Source organism: Macadamia integrifolia, chromosome 5, assembly GCF_013358625.1.
Source record: "Macadamia integrifolia cultivar HAES 741 chromosome 5, SCU_Mint_v3, whole genome shotgun sequence".
Classification (NCBI taxonomy): Eukaryota; Viridiplantae; Streptophyta; class Magnoliopsida; order Proteales; family Proteaceae; genus Macadamia; species Macadamia integrifolia.
Genome location: NC_056561.1, coordinates 21,546,093 through 21,565,015, shown reverse-complemented (window position 1 = coordinate 21,565,015; position 18,923 = coordinate 21,546,093). Strand labels below are relative to the sequence as shown.

General features: G+C 39.2%; 1 protein-coding gene across 2 annotated transcripts; it reads right to left on the bottom strand.

Moving 5' to 3' along the window:
* Positions 1-1,052: 1,052 nt before the first annotated feature.
* LOC122079221 (plant UBX domain-containing protein 8-like) lies at positions 1,053-3,129 on the bottom strand. Of its 2 annotated transcripts, none has more exons than XR_006140369.1 (3): positions 2,832-3,114; positions 2,576-2,632; positions 1,053-1,366 (listed from the first exon to the last, which is right to left on the bottom strand). XR_006140369.1 is itself a non-coding variant. In XM_042645496.1 (3 exons), exons 1-3 carry the CDS (start codon positions 2,883-2,885, stop codon positions 1,259-1,261), a joined length of 228 nt encoding a protein of 75 aa, XP_042501430.1. In that variant the 5' UTR covers positions 2,886-3,129; the 3' UTR covers positions 1,053-1,258. The 2 variants fall into 2 exon arrangements, 1 of the variants encoding a protein (XP_042501430.1); XM_042645496.1 differs by having other exon boundaries at positions 1,053-1,375; positions 2,832-3,129.
* Positions 3,130-18,923: the final 15,794 nt, after the last annotated feature.

Here is an 18,923-nt window from a genome sequence, read left to right as displayed (position 1 = left end):
GCGAGGTGGTCGTAGTGAAAGTAAACGGATCTAATATGGGCGGATTTTAATGGGAATGAACTGGGGCCAAAATTGGCATGAACCTTGAACCTTGAAGGCAACCGCTATCTATTGAGGTGACCGTCCTACAGTGGAATGACAGTTACATCTTATTGTTAAGCTCCATATGACTGGCTGCTTTGTCAGTCATTTGCAGGGGAACAATTCATAGAGTGCTGAAAAGCTTCAAAATTACAAATAGGATAGTTGGCGGTTGGATAGAAATTGTATAATGAGGGCAGGTCATAGGCATGAGTTTACCAGTGCAACTTATTATTGGGATCATGAAACATTGAAAGCATTACGACCTTAACAAAAAAAAAAAAAAAAAGGAAGAAATAAGTCTGCCTATTTTTACATATTCATATATATACACTAGTAAGATATCCTATTTGCACGTGAGAACATGAGGGTCCGATTAAATAGAGATGACTCGTGTTCTATCACGATGAGAGAGAAAGGGAGAGAGAGAGAGATTGCGAGAGGGAGGGAGCTCCTTGTTCACTTATATCATGTTTTCTAATCTCTGTTATATGCACATTATCCAATAAATAGGCTAACTTATTTCATCTGATGGCATCACCGGTACTCTCCGAATCCATGATATAGTGAAGGTCTATAAAAGACATAAAAGAGTAGTAAAACTAAAAAGCAATGACATGTTTAATCTTTTATTTTATCCAGTTAGATTAAAAGTTGGCTCCTCTTGCACAGTAGAGGAGCCCCATCTCACAGAACTGATTAGCCTGATCGGAAGAGCAAACCTCCAATGCTCCTCTGAAGCAAACTTGACAATGCGAAACCCCTATAAAAGAGGTTTTTAAGGGAATATGATTTGCAAAGGTGGCTATCCGGGAACAATTTAACAAAAGCTAAATTGAATTAATAATACTATGGAATAAAGATTAGCGATGGAGTATGAAATTATGGATCAACACGATAGAATTTAATAAGATTAAAATAGGCTAAAAAGGGAATAAAGATCTAAATGACGTGATAGGATTAAGTTGGGGTGGCTGGAAAGAGTTCAATCATATTCTATTTTCAGCTTCAGATGAAGCAGCATTTTTGCTGTGTTCTGGCATTTTGATGGGCTCCAACAATAACATCACCAGCCAAGAACCGTTACATCATGCATGTTTTGTTGTTACAATGGAATTTTCAAAGGTACTCTCCTTTTCCTGTGTTTTCCTACTTACAATTAGGGTAATAATCTTTCCTAAACCAATTCCATAAATAAGGCTTCTGGTTTGCTGGTTAGACCTAGTTCACCCAGAGATAATTCACTATCACCATCACTGAAAGCACGCCGAGGGTATGGCCTCACCTGTCCAGCATGAAAAACAAGGAAGTGTCAGTCCAAGTTCCATTCATCAATTGTACAAGTAGTGCGACTGTTATACATAGCAGAAATAAGTCTTTCATTATCTAATGCATGAGGACAATTACAAGAGAATTGTTAAACCGGTTCAGGGACCATCTTGCAATCTAGCGGTTCAACATCAGATAATTTTGATGACATGCAAAATTTAAATTCAACATCCGATGGTGAACCAGTCACCCACTGTGTTTCAAGAACTAGCTCAACATTTATCCAGATTTTCATTTCCTGAGATTATCTATTAAATCAGAAGAGTAAAGAATTACTGGTCCAATGTCAATGAAATTTCATGTAAAATGAAACCAAAGGCTACCTGCACATACCATCTTCATGGAACAAAGTCTCAGCCACAGTTTTAAAAACCAGAGTAGGTGGTCAAACCAGGTTAGACTGGAACTGCCCCTCATTGACTCTCTGAAAACCACCCATTCAAAGCTTGACGGTTTCAGGCCCATATATAATTTTCTTTCCCTCCGAATTTTAATCCACTTATAAATTCTCTTATAAAACCATGGTTTGATCAGTAAAAACTGGATTGAAGAGGAACTGGAACCCTTTTCGGTTCCATAACTCCACCCCCCTGTCCGGATTTAAAACTATGGAATTGTCCACCATTAACCTATGGCTCAGAAAATGTGATACAAAGGGACAGACACCAGTGCTTAACGTCACAGAACCATCTGAGACCATCAATATCAAGGTAAATCTACAGGAAAAATAGAGGGAGAAAATACTCTTGCTCTTGATCTCTTAATTTTTCTTTCATATCTATTCCCATTGGCAGATGTTCAATGGGGGGAAAAAAGGGTAAGGAAAATTCTCATAATTGCTAGAGAATCATTAATATCCTGTTATTATCTATAATTTCGACAAACACCTGAAATATCCAAGTAATTATTAAACAGAATGCCTTTTTATCTCTAGGTTATAAGGGATACCGCAGACTAAACTGGTTAGTGCAGAAAGCTTGTTTATTATAACAAGATTTATACTAAGCATAAGCATCACATAATTCCTGCAACAGTAACCGAGAGTAAAAGTGTGTGCATAAAAGGATAGTAGATTGGTTAATTCAGTAGGTTTGCAATCAATTAACCAAAGATGATGTAATACCAGAAATGAGAAGAACAGAAAGTAATAAGCACGGACAATTACCAGTTTGTAGGTACCAGGTTTAACGGAACCACCCACATCAATGAAGTCAAAAAAAGGCTGCAATACAAAAGAAATCAGCTGTCAGATTAAAGAATCAAGAGAAATTCTACACAAATACAAAAGGAAATATCCATTACATCAATGAAGTCAAAAAGTGACAGCAATGCAAAAGAAGAAAGCTGTAAGATTGAACCAATATTAAAGAATCAAGAATAATTTCTACACATCAAAGAGGATGATATTTCTTCATTTCTACCTGGAGCCTGTCTAACTTGAGAAAGCGACGGCCACGGCGGCTACCATCAGGCATCCGAACGAGAAGAGTTACAGCATTATCATCATCTGAAGCTGGTTCCTGAGGAAGAGAAGCTTATTTTGCAGCTAGCTGTCTCTCAAACTCCTGTCATCAGAGAGGAACATAGGCAAACAACCATGAACCCACAGACAACTTCAAATGAATGATTCCTCTTCTGGAATAAGGTTCCCTTTATCAAATTTTTTTTTTTGGGGGGGCGGCCCATTTATAAGATAATATATGCCGAAGAGGGAGGAATATTCTAGCAACCCCTAAGGAGGGAGAAAGGAAAAAGGGGAACACACAGCCCTCAGCTAGGAGGTTCCCTTTATCATTGAAGGAAAGGCACAAAGATATAGTTTACTTGTCTTAAGAAAAAAAAACAAAATTTGTTTGTCGTAATTCCCAGAAGTGCAAACACAAATAGAGTCCACAAGGTTGGAGTAATCCCTAAGGAAAAGATGAGATTTGCCACAATCACAGTGTTGCCAGTCGACACATGACTGCAATATTAGCGATTTCAAAGAGAGCGAAATTTAAAACCCTGCAGATTTGACTTGACTGTTTGATGTCTCGCAAGAAATAAACTGGGTCAGGTAAACCAACCTAGCTTGGACACAAAAAACTCTTCAATTTTTCAAAAACCACTAGATTTAGAAAGAAAGACCGTCAAACAATATTACAGGACAATTCATATTTTATAATGCTCATCTCCTACTATGTAAGAATTTATGCTATCAACATCGATTTGCAACCAAGATAGGGCATATCCAATAATATAAGAGAGACTAAAATATGGAACAAAATCATGAACCTGTTTCAGGTGCAGTTGTGGTACGAAAGATTTCCCCTTAGTTTTAAAGGTTAACATGAAAAAGGAAAAACCTTTGATTAATACATGAATTTTATGGCAGTATAACCCAAAAACTGCAAGAATAATAATTAGACAAAAGTTACAATTTGTACAACATGACAGAACAATTCTATTTGAAGAAAAGGGGAAAAATCTATAAGTGTATACAAGAGTGGACAGTTCAAGCCTTTAGAACAACATTAACATTCTACTGTTGGTGTATTACCTTTCGCTCCAGAAACCCGAGCGACAGAGCACTCAGCGAAGGCCGCCACCGCCTATATGGAAGTATTCGTAGCGTCGACATGTATACTTATCGATATCCAGCAATAGAAAATATAGAAGCAAAACATATAATGGCGATGGTGAAGTTGCCATGTGATTAAGGCAAAATGCATAAGGTTAAAGGGAACATATGCAACTGGCCAGTAATTCATGGGTCAGTCTATTCTTTTTCTTTCCTCTCTCTCTCTCTCTCTCTCTCTCTCTCTCTCTCTCTCTTCTTTTTTTCTCTCTCTTTTTCATAAAGCCTCTGGAACAATTTTTTTCTGGGGTTTTACAGTGACCTGGGGTCACTATATATAGAGGGGAGGAGGGGTAGTGGTGTAAAAAGCCTAAAAGACGGCCAAATGTGTGTAAGCCCCTCTCAAATCCGTGTAAGGTCTTACACGGATCCCACCCTGTGTCATCCCATTGTATGGTGAAAAAGATACGTGTCATCCCATTACGCATTGAAAAAGTATGTGGCACCCCATGAGGCTTTACTCTGTGGCACCCTCTTACACCTTCGGATACTCCCCTAGACTGGGCAGCTACTCCCTAGCCAAGGGTGGTAGTAGCCTTTGGTGGAAATCTTATCACTTAGGTTTGTCGACAAGATAGGGTTTGGCAAGATAGGGTTTGGTTTAGGGTGGTTTGGTTTGGTTCAGGTTTAGGTTTAGGTTGGGTTTAGGATTTGATTTAGGGTTTAATTAGGCTAGGGTTTTGGTTTGGGTTTAGGATTTGGTTTAGGGTTTAATTTAGGTTAGGGGTTTTTTTTTGGGTTTAGGGTTTGGTTAGGTTAGGGTTTTGGTTCAGGTTTAGGATTTGTTTTAGGGTTTAATTTAGGTTAGGGTTTTAGTTCGGGTTTAGTGTTTGGTTTGGTTCAGGGTTTGGTCTAGTCTGGCCTAGTTTGGTTTAGGGTTGGTCTTGTTTGGTTTAGGGTTTGGTCTAGTTTGGTTTAGGGTTTGGTCTGGTTCAAGGTTTGGTCTGGCTTAGGGTATGGTCTGGCTTAGGGTTTGGTCTTGTTTAGGGTTTGGTCTAGTTTGGTTTGGTCTGGTTTAGGGTTTGGTCAGGTTTAGAGTTTGGTCTGGTTCAGGGTTTGGTCTAGCGTAGGGTTTGATCTAGCTTAGGGTTTGGTCTGGTTCAGGGTCTGGTTTAGTTCAAGGTATGGTTTGGTTCTAGGTTTGGTTCAGGGTTTGGTTTGGTTCAGGTTTTGGTTTGGTTCAGGGTTTGGTCTGGTTTGGTTTATTCTGGTTTAACTGGTTCAAAGTTCAGGTAGGTATTACGGCACACCTGAGTATCCCTTTTTTCCATACAAGATATCGATGGAACCTTATTTTCGAGTACTTTCTAATGATATGGGAATCCAGCACATGCTAGGCTTGATTGTCGTATTCTAGCAAAAGGTATAAGTGACCACTTTCGATCACCTTTCCCGCATCATTTAAATTTTGACCTGTCTCAAGTTCTGGGATAGTCTGGATTTGTGCCGAAAATATAACTTCTTTCCGAAAGAGAGAATATATGTCTCCTCATTTCCCATAATTCCTCATTGTCGAGGGGGGAACAAAGTTTGGTGTCTACAGAATGCCCCTCTTTGGCCGAGACTGTGTAACAGCCGAAGGGCAAAGAAAAGAACAATAAAATTTCGTCACCCTAGAGCATGTACTGTCGATATCTTGCTCAGGAATAGCAGAGGTGCAATAAAAAAGGTGAGCGATTAAACTCTTATGGTAAAATTCGATGAAAATAAGAAATTAATATGATAGTATATCCAATTGACTAGTATCGATATATCATACCACTAGAACTGAATCATACATGAAATGTCCTAGACTTGGCCAAGAATGCAAGTATGAGGGAAATATCTTAAAGTATCATCTTCTAATGAGGAAGAGAATATATACCTGAGAGACAACTCACTGGAGAAATTGTAAGGATATCGTTCTTATAATGTACCTCAACCCTTCTGATCTAATTGACCTATTTGTAACATTTATTAATACTTCTGATCTTACTGATATCTTAACATGAAAATTGACACTGAGATTAATATTTTCCAATATTGTCATGGAAAATAAGGCTGAAATTGGCACTTTCTGGCACTTTTGTGGAGATGATATTCTTATTATATCATCCTGGAAATGCAATCAGCACTTTCTGGCACTGTTGCGGAAAAAGAATTTTCATATGCATCTTGGCACTGAAACGTCATTCTTATAATGGCATCTTGAAATGGAATTGGCGCTTTCTGGCATGGTTATAGAGATAATATTCTTATTATATCATTTTTATAATGCAAGTGGCACTTTCTGGCACTATTGTAGAAATGATGCTCTTTTCACCGCACTTTCACACTGAAGGTACACTATCGAGGATATGTCATTCTTATAATGGCATCATGGCATGGAATTGACACTTTCTGGTGCTATTATGGAGATGATATTCTTATTATATCATCCTTACAATGCAATTGGCACTTTTTGGCACTGTTTGTAGAAATGATGCTCTTTTCGCGTCACTTAAACACTGAAGTTGCACTTATGGCACTGTTGGGAAAACATCTTTATCGTAATGATATTTTGGTATTGGAATCAGCACTTTCTAACGCTATTGTGGAAATGTCATTTTTGTAATAGCATATCGACATTGAAATTTGCACTTTCTGGCGCTGTTGCAAAAATGTCTTTCTTGTAATGACATCTTGGCATTGGAACTGGCACTTTTTGGCACTGTTGTGAAAATGACATTTTTATAATGTCATCTCTACCTTCACTAAGAATTTATGGGAAAACGGTTTCTCCATAATTCTTCTATTGTGAACATAACAATTTGTTGTGGGATTGCAAGTACAAAGCTGAGGCACATGCATCCTGAAGTTTAAATGATGTGAGATTAATGATTGCATAGGCACATGAGAAATTAAGAGTTTGGAGTGATCAGGAGTACAAGAGTACAATGATGATCAAGAGATTGAGATGATTAATAGTACATGAATATAACGGTGATCACGAGATCGGGATAATTGAAATTATATGGATACGATTGTGATCATGAGATCAGAATGATTGGAAATACACAGGTATGATGGTGATCACAAGATCAGAATTATTGAAAGTCATGGATACGATTGTGATCATGAGATCATAATTATTGAAATTATATGGATACGATGGTGATCACGAGATCATAATTATTGAAAGTATATGGATACGATGGTGATCACGAGATCAGAATTATTGAAAGTACACGGGTACGTTGGTGATCATGAGATTGGGATGAAATTAAATGCTTAGGTAAACATAATCCTATGCACATGAGAGGGTTGAATGAAATCTTATGTAAAATTTAAAAATTTTCTCTAGAGATTCTCCATTTTCCTGCTTCTACACTTGTACAACACATAATCTTATAAAATGGTTAGCGCACAATTAAATATCTATGCATGATAACATCAAATGTGATGTTGTTGCCATCAGCCTTTGGTGAAGAAGGGATGATTATAACTTTATGATCAATTGCCATTTAAGGTCAGGAAATGAATGCTTATGCAATTTTGAAATTTTTATTTGAAAATTTACGATTATTTACATTTTAACTTAGCAAGGTAAAATTCCGAATTATCCATATCTCCGTCATCTGTGTGGGCTTGACATGTAAATTGTAATAATGCTTCCATTGATTTCTTTGTTCACTATACAAAATTAGTTGGATAGTTAAAGGAATGATTGGGAATAACAGGGTTCATTTTGTGATTTCATTATTAGTTATCTTCTTAGTAATTAGTTATCCATTGGTTTCAATATTAGTTCTCTTACAATAATAGACCATGATTTAATCATAAATTTAAAGTGTTTTTTTCATCAAATCTTGTCACTATAAGTTGTGAATGTAAGATTTCGTTATGGTTCGAGCCTAATAACAAACCGATCTAAACCGATATTAACCCGCTATTGAAAAACCGAAATAAACTGAAACCAAACCAGACCAAAATCGAAACTTACCAAAAACCGAAGTTTCTTAACGGATTGGTTTTGATCTCCCTCATTCCTAGACCAAAACCGATTCAACCCGATCGAAACCAAACCGAACCGCACAATTGACACCCCTACCAGACATGATCTCAGAAAATAAAACCAATTCCTCCTAGAACTAAATTACCAGGAAGGTTGGCATCACAATTGACTTTGTAAACATTAGGTGGAGGCAGCTCCAACAAAAGGGGGGAACTATGAAGAACCTGATCACCCTCTTGAGCAATTGGCCGCAAGATTCAGTTGATGAAAAACTAGAACCAACAACTAGGGTGCAAGCCAACTTGATCGGGAATGATGATCGAAGATATTATAATTGTAATTACAAATATAAAGTACCAGGTTAATCCTAGCTAGCTGGTGTTTAAGGTGCACGCTACTTAATCACTATCTATGCCACTTTTTATGTATTTTTAAAATCTCAATCTGTAGCTCTGTACACAACAATTCACAAATTTACTAACTAAGCCGATGCCTTTCTTAATTTATAGGCCAAGATCCTTGTTATTTATAAGGGATTGAGTTCTCTATCCAGCTGCATTAGTATACACTAATGCCTCCCTCAATCTCTCTCTTAGCATAATAGGGGACAAATATGTCATTTTCTAAGGAGAAGAGCAGAGAGATAGACACAGTGAAGTGCTACCGTACGCTAATAGGGAGGTGCTAGCATACGCTACATAGTGTGGCAATATTTTTCTCCCTATTTTTAATATCTTCATTACTATGAGATAAATCCAATTTTGGAATCTACTTTCAGCTCAAAACTATCATTTTTAGTATCTTCATTAATAGGGTTATTCTGATAGTGCTGACTCGTCGTATTCGAAGAGGAAGAATTGACGAGTCTTACAATAGTGACAAGGAGCAAATTTCTCTTCGCAGTTGTAACAAAATCCCTTGTCTCACCGCTGCTACAACTCTGTTGGAGTGAGTCGTTTGATCAGAATTCGGCTGGCCAAATGCGGAGAGCCGGGGGGGGGGGGGGAAGTATTTCTTGTATCGCTGGTTCTCGAGTTGGAATTTCTCCTCCCGAAAGTGGACGACGAAACATCGGTCGCCTTAACTCTGCCAATTTTGCCTCTTGAAGTCGAGCTAAACCCACTGCTTGGGACATCGTCGTCGGCCGGAATGCGAGAACCTTATTTCTGATATCCAGATATCCATTCGCAATCCAGATATAAAACAACTTACCATGAAGGAAGGTGGGATGGCAGTGGTTCAGTTGCCTAATGTCTCGAAGCGATTCTGATACACTGTCACTGTCGTCGTTTGAGCAAGTTAAGCCAAAGATGCCTGCGGGTCGTCGAACTCAGTAGGCCCAAATCTGACCTCCAAGGGCCTGGTGAATGCTGGCCATGTCGTAAATTGAGCAGAGCGGAACATCTACTGATACCATTGCAGAGCTGCTCCATCTATATGGAATGAGAAGACAAGAAAGCATTGATCGTCGGGGGTGTTGTGGTAGTAAAAAAACCGCTTGGCTTTAAAAATCCACCCACTCGGATCGTCTCCGTCGAAGCGAGGAAAATCCAACCGCACAAAACGCGTATGAATGGGAGCTACGAGTTGTGGGTCTACTAGACTTGCGGTTGAAGGTGTATTCAGTATACCCCAGTGAAGTTCAGGGTGCAGGGTGTAGAACAGTAAGGGGTGTAGGTCGAATCTCTGGACGCAGAGCGTTGATTCGTAACGCTTGTTCCAATCTTCCGTCGATGGCGGTCAATCTTACAGTAAGCTCTGAAATCGACTGTCGTTGATCGGAGAGGTCGGTGCGCAAGGACTTAAGGAGCTCCCCATGTGCCCCTGAGGTTTCCCCCAGCGTCTTCCTACCTTCGTCCAATTATGGGAGGCTAGTTCCTTCAGCCATGGTGTTTATTTTCACACACTCAATGGAAGCACCAATGTTACGTACGTAATCTGGAAGTTTGCCATCTTTGAGGGTAGCTCCTCCTAGACACAGAAGAAGAAGGAAGGAGATGAGAGAAGAGGGGAGAAGATAAGGGGAGAATAGTGATTTTTCATTTTTTCATTCTTTCCACGACATGCAATATATAACGGGTTGAAATCGTCTGCAAATCCGATCTCGTACAATTCCGTGCAATACCACCTTCAAGCGGTGTCACGTGTGTTAATACCAATACAATGATCCAGATCTGGTACAACTAATAAAATATTAAATCAGTGAAGAGGCATTTAAATCAAATCTAGACCATTGCATTGGTATCAATACACGTGTCACCCCCTGAAGGTGGTATTTCACGAAATTATACAAGATCGAAATTACAAACGATTTTTTTCCGAGTCTCTTTTGATTACCCTGACACTGACACCTTACAAATTGGGCCCACTACTATAGGATCATAACATAATTGATATGCTCATGCTACTCCATTGCACATTGTCCTTAAGGCCTGCGGGTCGTTCAGTTTGTCTTGAGGATCTACGTGTCATTTCTGCTATTTGAATTCCTTGCCCACGTCCTTTGCTGAGGTGTCCTCTGTTGCCTTCGTATTAGATGGGTTCTTTGAAGCAACGGAACTGAGGTCTAGGAGAAGACAACATCATTTGCCAAGACCTTAATCAGATGTCAATGATGACATTACTGTGGAGAAACAATCTTCCACATCTGATTATTTGGTCAATCCTCTTGTCTATACCGTCCTCACGAAATAGATATGGTGAGATTTGAAAGTTCCACCACAAATATATGGTGAGAAAAAGGTAGTAGAGAGCCATTCCCATGAATAGTGCACGATTTCCACAATTTTGGTGGGATTTTGAGAGAGGGTAAGGGTGGAGAACACATTGGTAGATAAGGAAAATTTGAATTGCAAAATATTGTCTATGAACTTTTTTTCCACCACTGCCAATCAATCACTTCACCTTTTTTTATGTTTTTGAAAAAGATTTGACAACTTTCTTATCCCTTTATTCCCATCCCAGCAAAACATTAGAAACAAAACAAGCTTTTAAGGAAAATAATTGCATTACCTCCATCCATAGATAATGACATACTGTCAATGGGGTGAAAAGGCCTCTAACGACATTTCTATAATATCACTTATAGAAATGATAGGGTGACATAGCAACGGTCTCCGTGACCTAATACTAGTTCAAATATTCAAAGATGCTAATTGGTAGTTAGATACTCGCATTCTATGTATGTCAGCTTTGAAGTGACCAACAATTTTAGTTTTAAGAAATTAGAAACAATTTGGAGATGGCTTTTTAACCAAAGAAAAAGTAAGTTTCGAGATGGTTTGAACTTCGAAGCTGTCATGGAAATCACCTTTACCCTTTGCCCTTTCCCCTCTTCCCTATACGTCAAAATACTATTAGATATTCTACATATTTTAGTCTGTAGTCTTACATTCTATAATATTTTTCTGGGAAAGCAACTTAGTTTGGTCCAAGGAGCACACCGAGTCCACATTTCTCCACTTGGTATTGCAATGGTGCCCTTGTGCATTGTTTCAATAACCACTTGTTCCAAAATTACATTCATAAATATGGATATATAAATTGTATGTATCCCTTTTGCCAAGATGAAACTACTAATCTTTTGAGACAAGACACCTTCTCTAATAGGACAAATAAAAAATAAAGGCTATCTACTTGTAAAGTTTTGTTTTATAGGAGTCGTAAAGTTTATATATATATATATATATATATATATATATTTATATATATATTTATATAACGAAAGTGTACATCTTATTACAATGAAAGAGGTAAATTGATTATCCCTTTACCCAATAAATAATAATAATAATAATAATAATGATTCTCCCTTGTCTTATTCCTGTATGTTTTTTAATTGAAATAAAAGAGAATTTTCAAAATAATTGGAGAATGACTTGACAACATGTCATTTTTAATAGTTATCATTGTCTTACAGATTCTTTCAAGTGCACATGTAAAAGGAATCTCTACATAAAAGGTTTTCACATTATTATTATTATTATTATTATTATTATTATTATTATTATTATTATTATTATTATTATTATTATTATTATTATTATTATTATTATTATTATTATTATTATTATTATTATTATTATTATTATTATTATTTAGAAAATTCACATTATTTACAACAAACTAAATCAACGGAAACTCAAATTTTGTGAACACTTTGGCTCTGTTAGTTTTGACGAAAATAGTGGGTAAAATAAATTTTACCATAAAATATGATTTTCTACCATTTGTTTCGTAGTCTAAAAATGATCAAGAAGTAAAGTTTTACAAAAGTTATGCATATACTGGAAAACCACCTGAAAAATTTTACGCCCAAAAGCCTATAAAATAACCTATAAAATATAACCTACAATACTCGATAAAGCCCGAAAGAAGTATTCTCTCCCATCGTCTTCCCGATGCGCTATCTCATCTTCCCCAAGAACTCCACATGTGGAGGGAAGGGAGAGAGTATGGTACTTGGTGCTCCTATTCACGAAACTAGACAAACATATCTTTGATGAACTTTGAGCACACTTCCTTGCTCAATGAAGGTTTAGAAAACCTAAAGAAACTAGTTGTCGAAACAAACAGAGCCTTTGCAGACAATATCATGTACTCTGTGAAATTTAAGCTTCAAATTATTCATATACAATATATATGGTTCAATTAGTCAAGTTAGGTCAACATTTTGATCAATCGAAAATAAAAGGCAAAAATACACAATACAATCTCTGTGGGACGTATGACTAAGTTAGGCATATGACAGCTCTTCTTGGTCGCTTATATATCCAAAAATTATGTGTAAATACCCAATTTTGTCACCCTCCCCCGGCTATGATGATTTACAGGATGTGGACGTGATCTGTGCTTTCCATCAATGGAGGGGATGACTTTCTCAGGCAACTGGAATCTGACCGCTATCCCAAAACCTAGACCCCAAAACCCCAAACCCTAAAACTAAACCAGTCCATGGGGAGATGGAGTTCAATTATAGCATGTCATACTAAGAAATCAATTCCAAATTCTCTCCCAATAGTGTGGGAACAACATTTTCAAACATCCACGAGGTTGAGGTAGGGAAAAAATCCTTCTTCAGAAACTCTCAATTTTTTCAAGCAGAAAATGGGATCAATAAATGTACTGATGGATAGTACTTGGAACCACAATTCCAACGATATATGATGAGCTAAAATCAGACCACCAGATCTCCCGAAATCATCTCTGGAAGTCGGGGATACTATAAGTGGCTAGATTGACATCTGGAATATCCCTGGAATATTATTTCTTCTCGTTGCACTTCAAAAAAGTAGCATTCACACGAAAAAATGGTAGGGCCATGCCAAAACTTGCTACCTTGAAAATTGACGGCCATTGCAAGTGCCTCGTAATTGTTGTAGGTCCAAAACTAGCAACCCTGCAAAATTTACTCATTTTGGGACTGAAAGTCTATAAATAGCCCACTATTCACCCTTCCCAAGGCATGGAATGTCTTCCTACCCCATCCCTTGAAAGTTACCTCCCTTTTAGTGTATTTTTTCCTATAGAGACTGTCTCAACCCCCTTTTAACCCAAGATCTAGTACTTGCAAGTTGAACCTTTGCCAAAGTCCTAGCCTAGGATCTTGCCCTTGCAAGCTGAACCTTTGCCGGAGTTCTAGCCCAGGATCTAACCCTTGCAAGCCGAACCATTGCGGAATCCTAGCTCAAGATCTAGCCCTAGTAAGCCGAACCTTTACTGGAGTTCTAGCTCAAGATCTATAAGCCGAACCCCTACTAGAGTCCTAGCCCAAGATACCGCCCTAGCAAGCCTAACCTCTGCTGGAGTTCTAGCCCAAGTTCTAACCCTTACAAGTCAAACCTTTGTCGAAGTTTTAGCATAATACCTACCCCTTTACAAGCCAAACATTGCCCAAGTATCTAGAGGAGTTGGAAAAGGTTACAAGAAAGTCGGAGCTTCCGAAGAAACAAGGCTAGTGATCAAGACCACTTCTTCTAAGCTGGGAGAACACTAGAGACAATCCAAATCTACTTCAATCGAAGCCCACCCCTCTTGACCCGAAATAGGTGTCAAGCTCAGGTATTATCCCCCGGCTTAGTAGGTAGAATGTGGACTCTTAATTCACATGTGGTAGTGTACATAGTACTATAATAAACAATTTATCCACGCATGTGACATAGGATTAATTATGGGAGAATGTTCATTTTATGCATCTAGTAGTAAGGCAGTCGAACTAGGTGGAGTGGGTGCCTTATACCATCCTGGATCCATAACCTGACACTTACCCATATCTCTGGATCATACCAATTTTTGGGTCATTTCCTCATGGATCAGGTCCACCCATCGGTTCCTAGACCATAAACCCTAGATGGCGATTCCAAACCTTAAATATCATGTTTCCCAATCCCTGACATTGGACCATCATCAACAATCCCTTAGAAAATGTGACCCTTCCCTCTTAAGTGGGGTACATGTAAGATGGCTCCTATGAAATAGGCTCCCATGTATCTCATAACAAGGATGCGACGATGTGGAGCCCATGGATGCTTGAGAGGGGGTCCAAACGACCAGATTACTACCCCTATAGTGGCGACTCTGCTGGGGACTCATGTCAAGCTTCAAAAACTAGATGCTACCTTTAAATGCAAGAACTTTCTCCCCACACTATTGCTTGCTTGAAAACATGTTTGGCTAACCTATGTTTGTAATTGTATGTAGTAACCACATCATACATCGTGCTGAAGTGAAATAATTTGATGAGGGTACTCCCTGTAGTGTAGCACCCTCGGGGGAGGTCCGTGCATGACATACTAAGCAATCTGAGATCAAATGATAGTCGATTCCTATACAAGAATGTTTGGAATACTATCACATGGCGAGGATGTCCATTATTGTGCCAGCACCCTTGGGGAGTGTAGACACCCAATTTTGTCACCCACCTAGGCAATGATTACATACAAGGAATAATCGAGGTTTGTGCTTCACATCGGAAGGGAATCTGGGCCTTTGGTGACGATTCAAGTGACGACAGTAACTTGAGAATCAACCCTAAACTCTAATCCTATTTGGAACTTGGCAATGGCCCGATACAACCCGAAACCCTAATTCGGCTATGGGCCAATTTTAGACCTGATCTTGTGGCACCCGATATTAGCATGTTATATATTGACGAATTGGTTCTAAGTACTCTCCAATATGGCATGAATAAGGATTGTCGAAAAAACCCCCAACTGGAAAAAGGGTAAAAGTCTCCCCTTTTCTATTCTCGATTTTTCAAGTAAATAAAGAGCTTGAAACCCACACGATTGGACAGTGCTCGGAAAGACGATTAAGATAATGTATCGCATGTGAAAATCAAACCACCGGATCTCCTGGAATCGAAACTGGGATTGACGGGCTCAATCTCCCCAGGACCTGCCATTTTTTTGTGGGCCCACAGGGCACACCCACGGGTCCGCCAGCATAGCCACAGGTCCACAAGTACCTTGCCACAAAAGGAAAGCTAAAAAAAAATAAAAAAAAGTGAAAAAAATGAAAAAAAAAATCCTTTATTAAAATACATGTTTTGGAAAGTTTTGGGATGGGTCCTCCAATATTTTGATGGGCCCACCAATTTCAAATAAAAAATGGAAGAATTGTACATTTGAAATATGGGAAAATCCACTTTTGGAAGGTATTTGTGACAGACGAGTGGGAGCGTCCCTTTTTGGATGGCAGGCCTGTGGACAATTTTGAGACCCGTAAGGGGGAGGGGTTGACACTTATAAATAGTATCTTACTCTCCACCAAAAAGACACGAACAAAAGGGGGAAGAGAGAGAGAGAGAGAGAGAGAGAGAGAGAGAGAGAGAGAGAATAGAAGAGAGAAGAGAGTAGGAAGAAAGGAAGAGGGGTGAGGAAATTCCTCACCTCCCACCCTCAAGGAGTGCATCAAAGCCTGAAGAGCTACCTAATACCTAGATTCCCCGAAGATGAGAAGCAAGCAGCCAAGGTTAGTCCCATCTAAGCAACGGATCCTCACCAGAGCGCCAAAGCATCAGTCGGGTCTGTCCCCTCTTAACCCGGAATAGGGGTCAAGTTCAAGTATATTTAATAGAGTAGCCATAATGTAGATCTTACATTAAATACAGCATGTGTATAATATTGTATATAAGTATTTAATCATACATGTGGGTTAGGACAGAAAAGGGGAATATTCAAAAACCAGCATCTAATAGGAAGACCGGTTCAACCAAGTGAAGCCGATGCCTAACACCTTCCCAACTTCATAACCTGGTACTTACCGTAATCTCCGGATTAGACCGAGTCAATCTCAGGTCCATGTCAATGGTCGGGCCCACATCCTGGGTCCTAGGCCCTAACCCTAGGTGGCGACCCAAATGTTCATATTTTTATTCTTATCAGATACCCAAGGCAGATAGCCCTGTGAAATAGGCCCCCCACGTGTCTTCGAGTGTGGACGCGGCGACGCGGTGGCCCACAGAAGTGGCTTAACCACCCCTTTCACAATGGTGACTCCATTGGGGACTGCCAAACTTTCGATATTAGATGCTACTATTAAATACAAAAATATTCCCCTTATTGTATTTGTATGAAAACATGTTTTTCTAACTAATGTTTGTAACTGTATGCGTTAATTGCATCATGTATCATCCTCGAAGTGAAATTATGTGGCGAAGATACTCCTTGTCATGCTCGCACCCTTGGGGAGGTCAGTGCGGGTTAGTGCACGATATACTAAGTATTCTAAGATCACATGATACCCACTTTCTGTACAAGAATGCTTAAAGCACAATCGTGTGGTGAAGATGGCCATTATCGTGCCAGCACCCTCGGAGAGGTCCACGTAACTTATGACATTCTGAGATCATACAGTAGTACTTTTTGCATTACACTTTTGCACACACCCACAGCATGATTCCATCCACCCCCGCAGCTAGTTGCTTAACCTCGTGAGTAGTCACGATAGTGGGCAAGGACGTTACCCCCTTGATACTGTACCTTTTGGTATATTAAAAGGATCACATAACTTGAGTATATAGATCCTATTGGGTTCTATTGCATCCACTGCATCCTCGCATCATATAGGAAATAGATAGAGAAACCTTAGGAACGCCACAAACTAACTAAGTAGACTTGTTTGAGACCTAAGTTAGAGTGTTCTTATGATGTATTCAAGTTAGTGGGATACACTATCTCTCGAGTGGGTTTTTGGTTAAGGATTCTTTCCCGAAAATAGGGAATGATACCTCGATGGTTCGGTAAGTATGATTAAGCGGTGATTCCCATCAAATCGTACAGTGTAGACACCAAATTTTGTCCCCCCTCAGCAATGATGAATTATGTGAAATGAGGAGACATATATTCTCTCTTTCGGAAAGAAGTCAAATTTTTGGCACATATCCAGATTATCCCAGAACTTATGATCGGTCAAAATTTAAATGATGCGGGGAAGGTGACCGGAAGAGGTCACTAATACCTTTTGCTAGAATACGACAATCAAACCTAAAATGTGCTCGATTCCCGTATCATTGGAAAGTACTTAGAAATACGGTTTCATCGATATCTTGTATGAAAAAAAAAAAGGATACCCAGGTGTGCCATAATACCTACATGAACTTTGAACCAGTTAAACCAAAATAAACCAAACCATACCAAACCCTGAACCATTGAACCAAACCAAACCAAACCAAACCAAACCCTGAACCAAACCAAACCCTAAACCAGACCCTGAACCAGACCAAACCCTAAGCTAGACCAAACCTTGAACCAGACTAAACCCTAACCCAAACCAGACCATACCAGGCCAAACCCTGAACAAAGCCAAACCCTAAACCCGAACCAAAACCCCTAACCTAAATTAAACCCTAAACCAAATCCTAAACCCGAACCAAAACCCTAACCTAACCAAACCCTAAACCCGAACAAAAACCCCTAACCTAAGTTAAACCCTAAACCCTAACCAAAACCCTAGCCTAAATTAAACACTAAATAAAATCCTAAACCCAACCTAAACCTAAACTTGAACCAAACCAAACCACCCTAGACTAAGCCCTATCTTGCCGAACCCTATCTTGCTGACCAACCTGCGTGATGAGATTTCCACCAAAGGCTACTGCCGCCCAAGCTAGGGAGTAGCCGCCCAGTCTAGGGGAGTATCTAGAGGTGTAAGAGGGTGCCACAGGGTATTTCAAAGCCTCACAGGGTGCCATGTACTTTTTCAATGCGTAATGGGGTGACACGTATCTTTTTCACCACAGAACGAGATGACACAGGGTGGGATCCGTGTAAGACCTTACACATCCGTGTAAGGCCTTACACGGATTTGTAAGGACTTACCAAATCCGTGTAAGCCCTTACACGGATTTGAGAGGGGCTTACACAGATTTGGATCTCTTTTAGGCTTTTTACACCACTACCCCTCCTCCCCTCCATATATAGTCACCCCGGGTCACTGTAAAACCCCATATAAAAAATAGGGGAGAACCCCTGAAGAATGTTCCAGAGGCTTTACAAAAAGAGAGAAAAAAAATAAGAAGAGAGAGAGAGAGAGAGGAAAGAAAAAGAATAGACCGAGTCGAACTTATTAAAGTTGACGGAGTCCACGTCATCCATATCAGGTTAGTACTGAACTCCTATTCAATTTCTTTTTATTTAAATTCCTGATTTGATTCCTACCCTAGAAATACGATGCGGAAGCTCTACCCGAAATTCCTGAGCTAATTTCAACCCTAGAGATACGGCGCGGAAGCTCTACCCAAAATTCTTGAGCTAATTCCAACCCTAGAAATATGGCGTGGAAGCCCTGCCCAAATTTTCAGAGTTGGTTCCGATTCTAGAAATATAGTATGGAAGCCCTATTCAGATTCCCAGAAACCAGAATCCGTAGTCACACCCTAGAAAAAAAGCCTTGTCAACTTTCTTACCCAGGTGCTGAAAGTTT

What these genes read in the sequence shown, in the direction of transcription:
- LOC122079221 (XM_042645496.1), bottom strand. Translation starts at nt 2,885, where the DNA reads ATGCCTGATGGTAGCCGCCGTGGCCGTCGCTTTCTCAAGTTAGACAGG. An exon ending in TCAAGTTAGACAGGCTCCAG is followed by an intron (nt 2,633 to 2,831) that starts GTAGAAATGAAG and finishes TTTGTATTGCAG; the next exon opens with CCTTTTTTTGACTTCATTGA. An exon ending in AACCTGGTACCTACAAACTG is followed by an intron (nt 1,376 to 2,575) that starts GTAATTGTCCGT and finishes CTTGTTTTTCAT; the next exon opens with GCTGGACAGGTGAGGCCATA.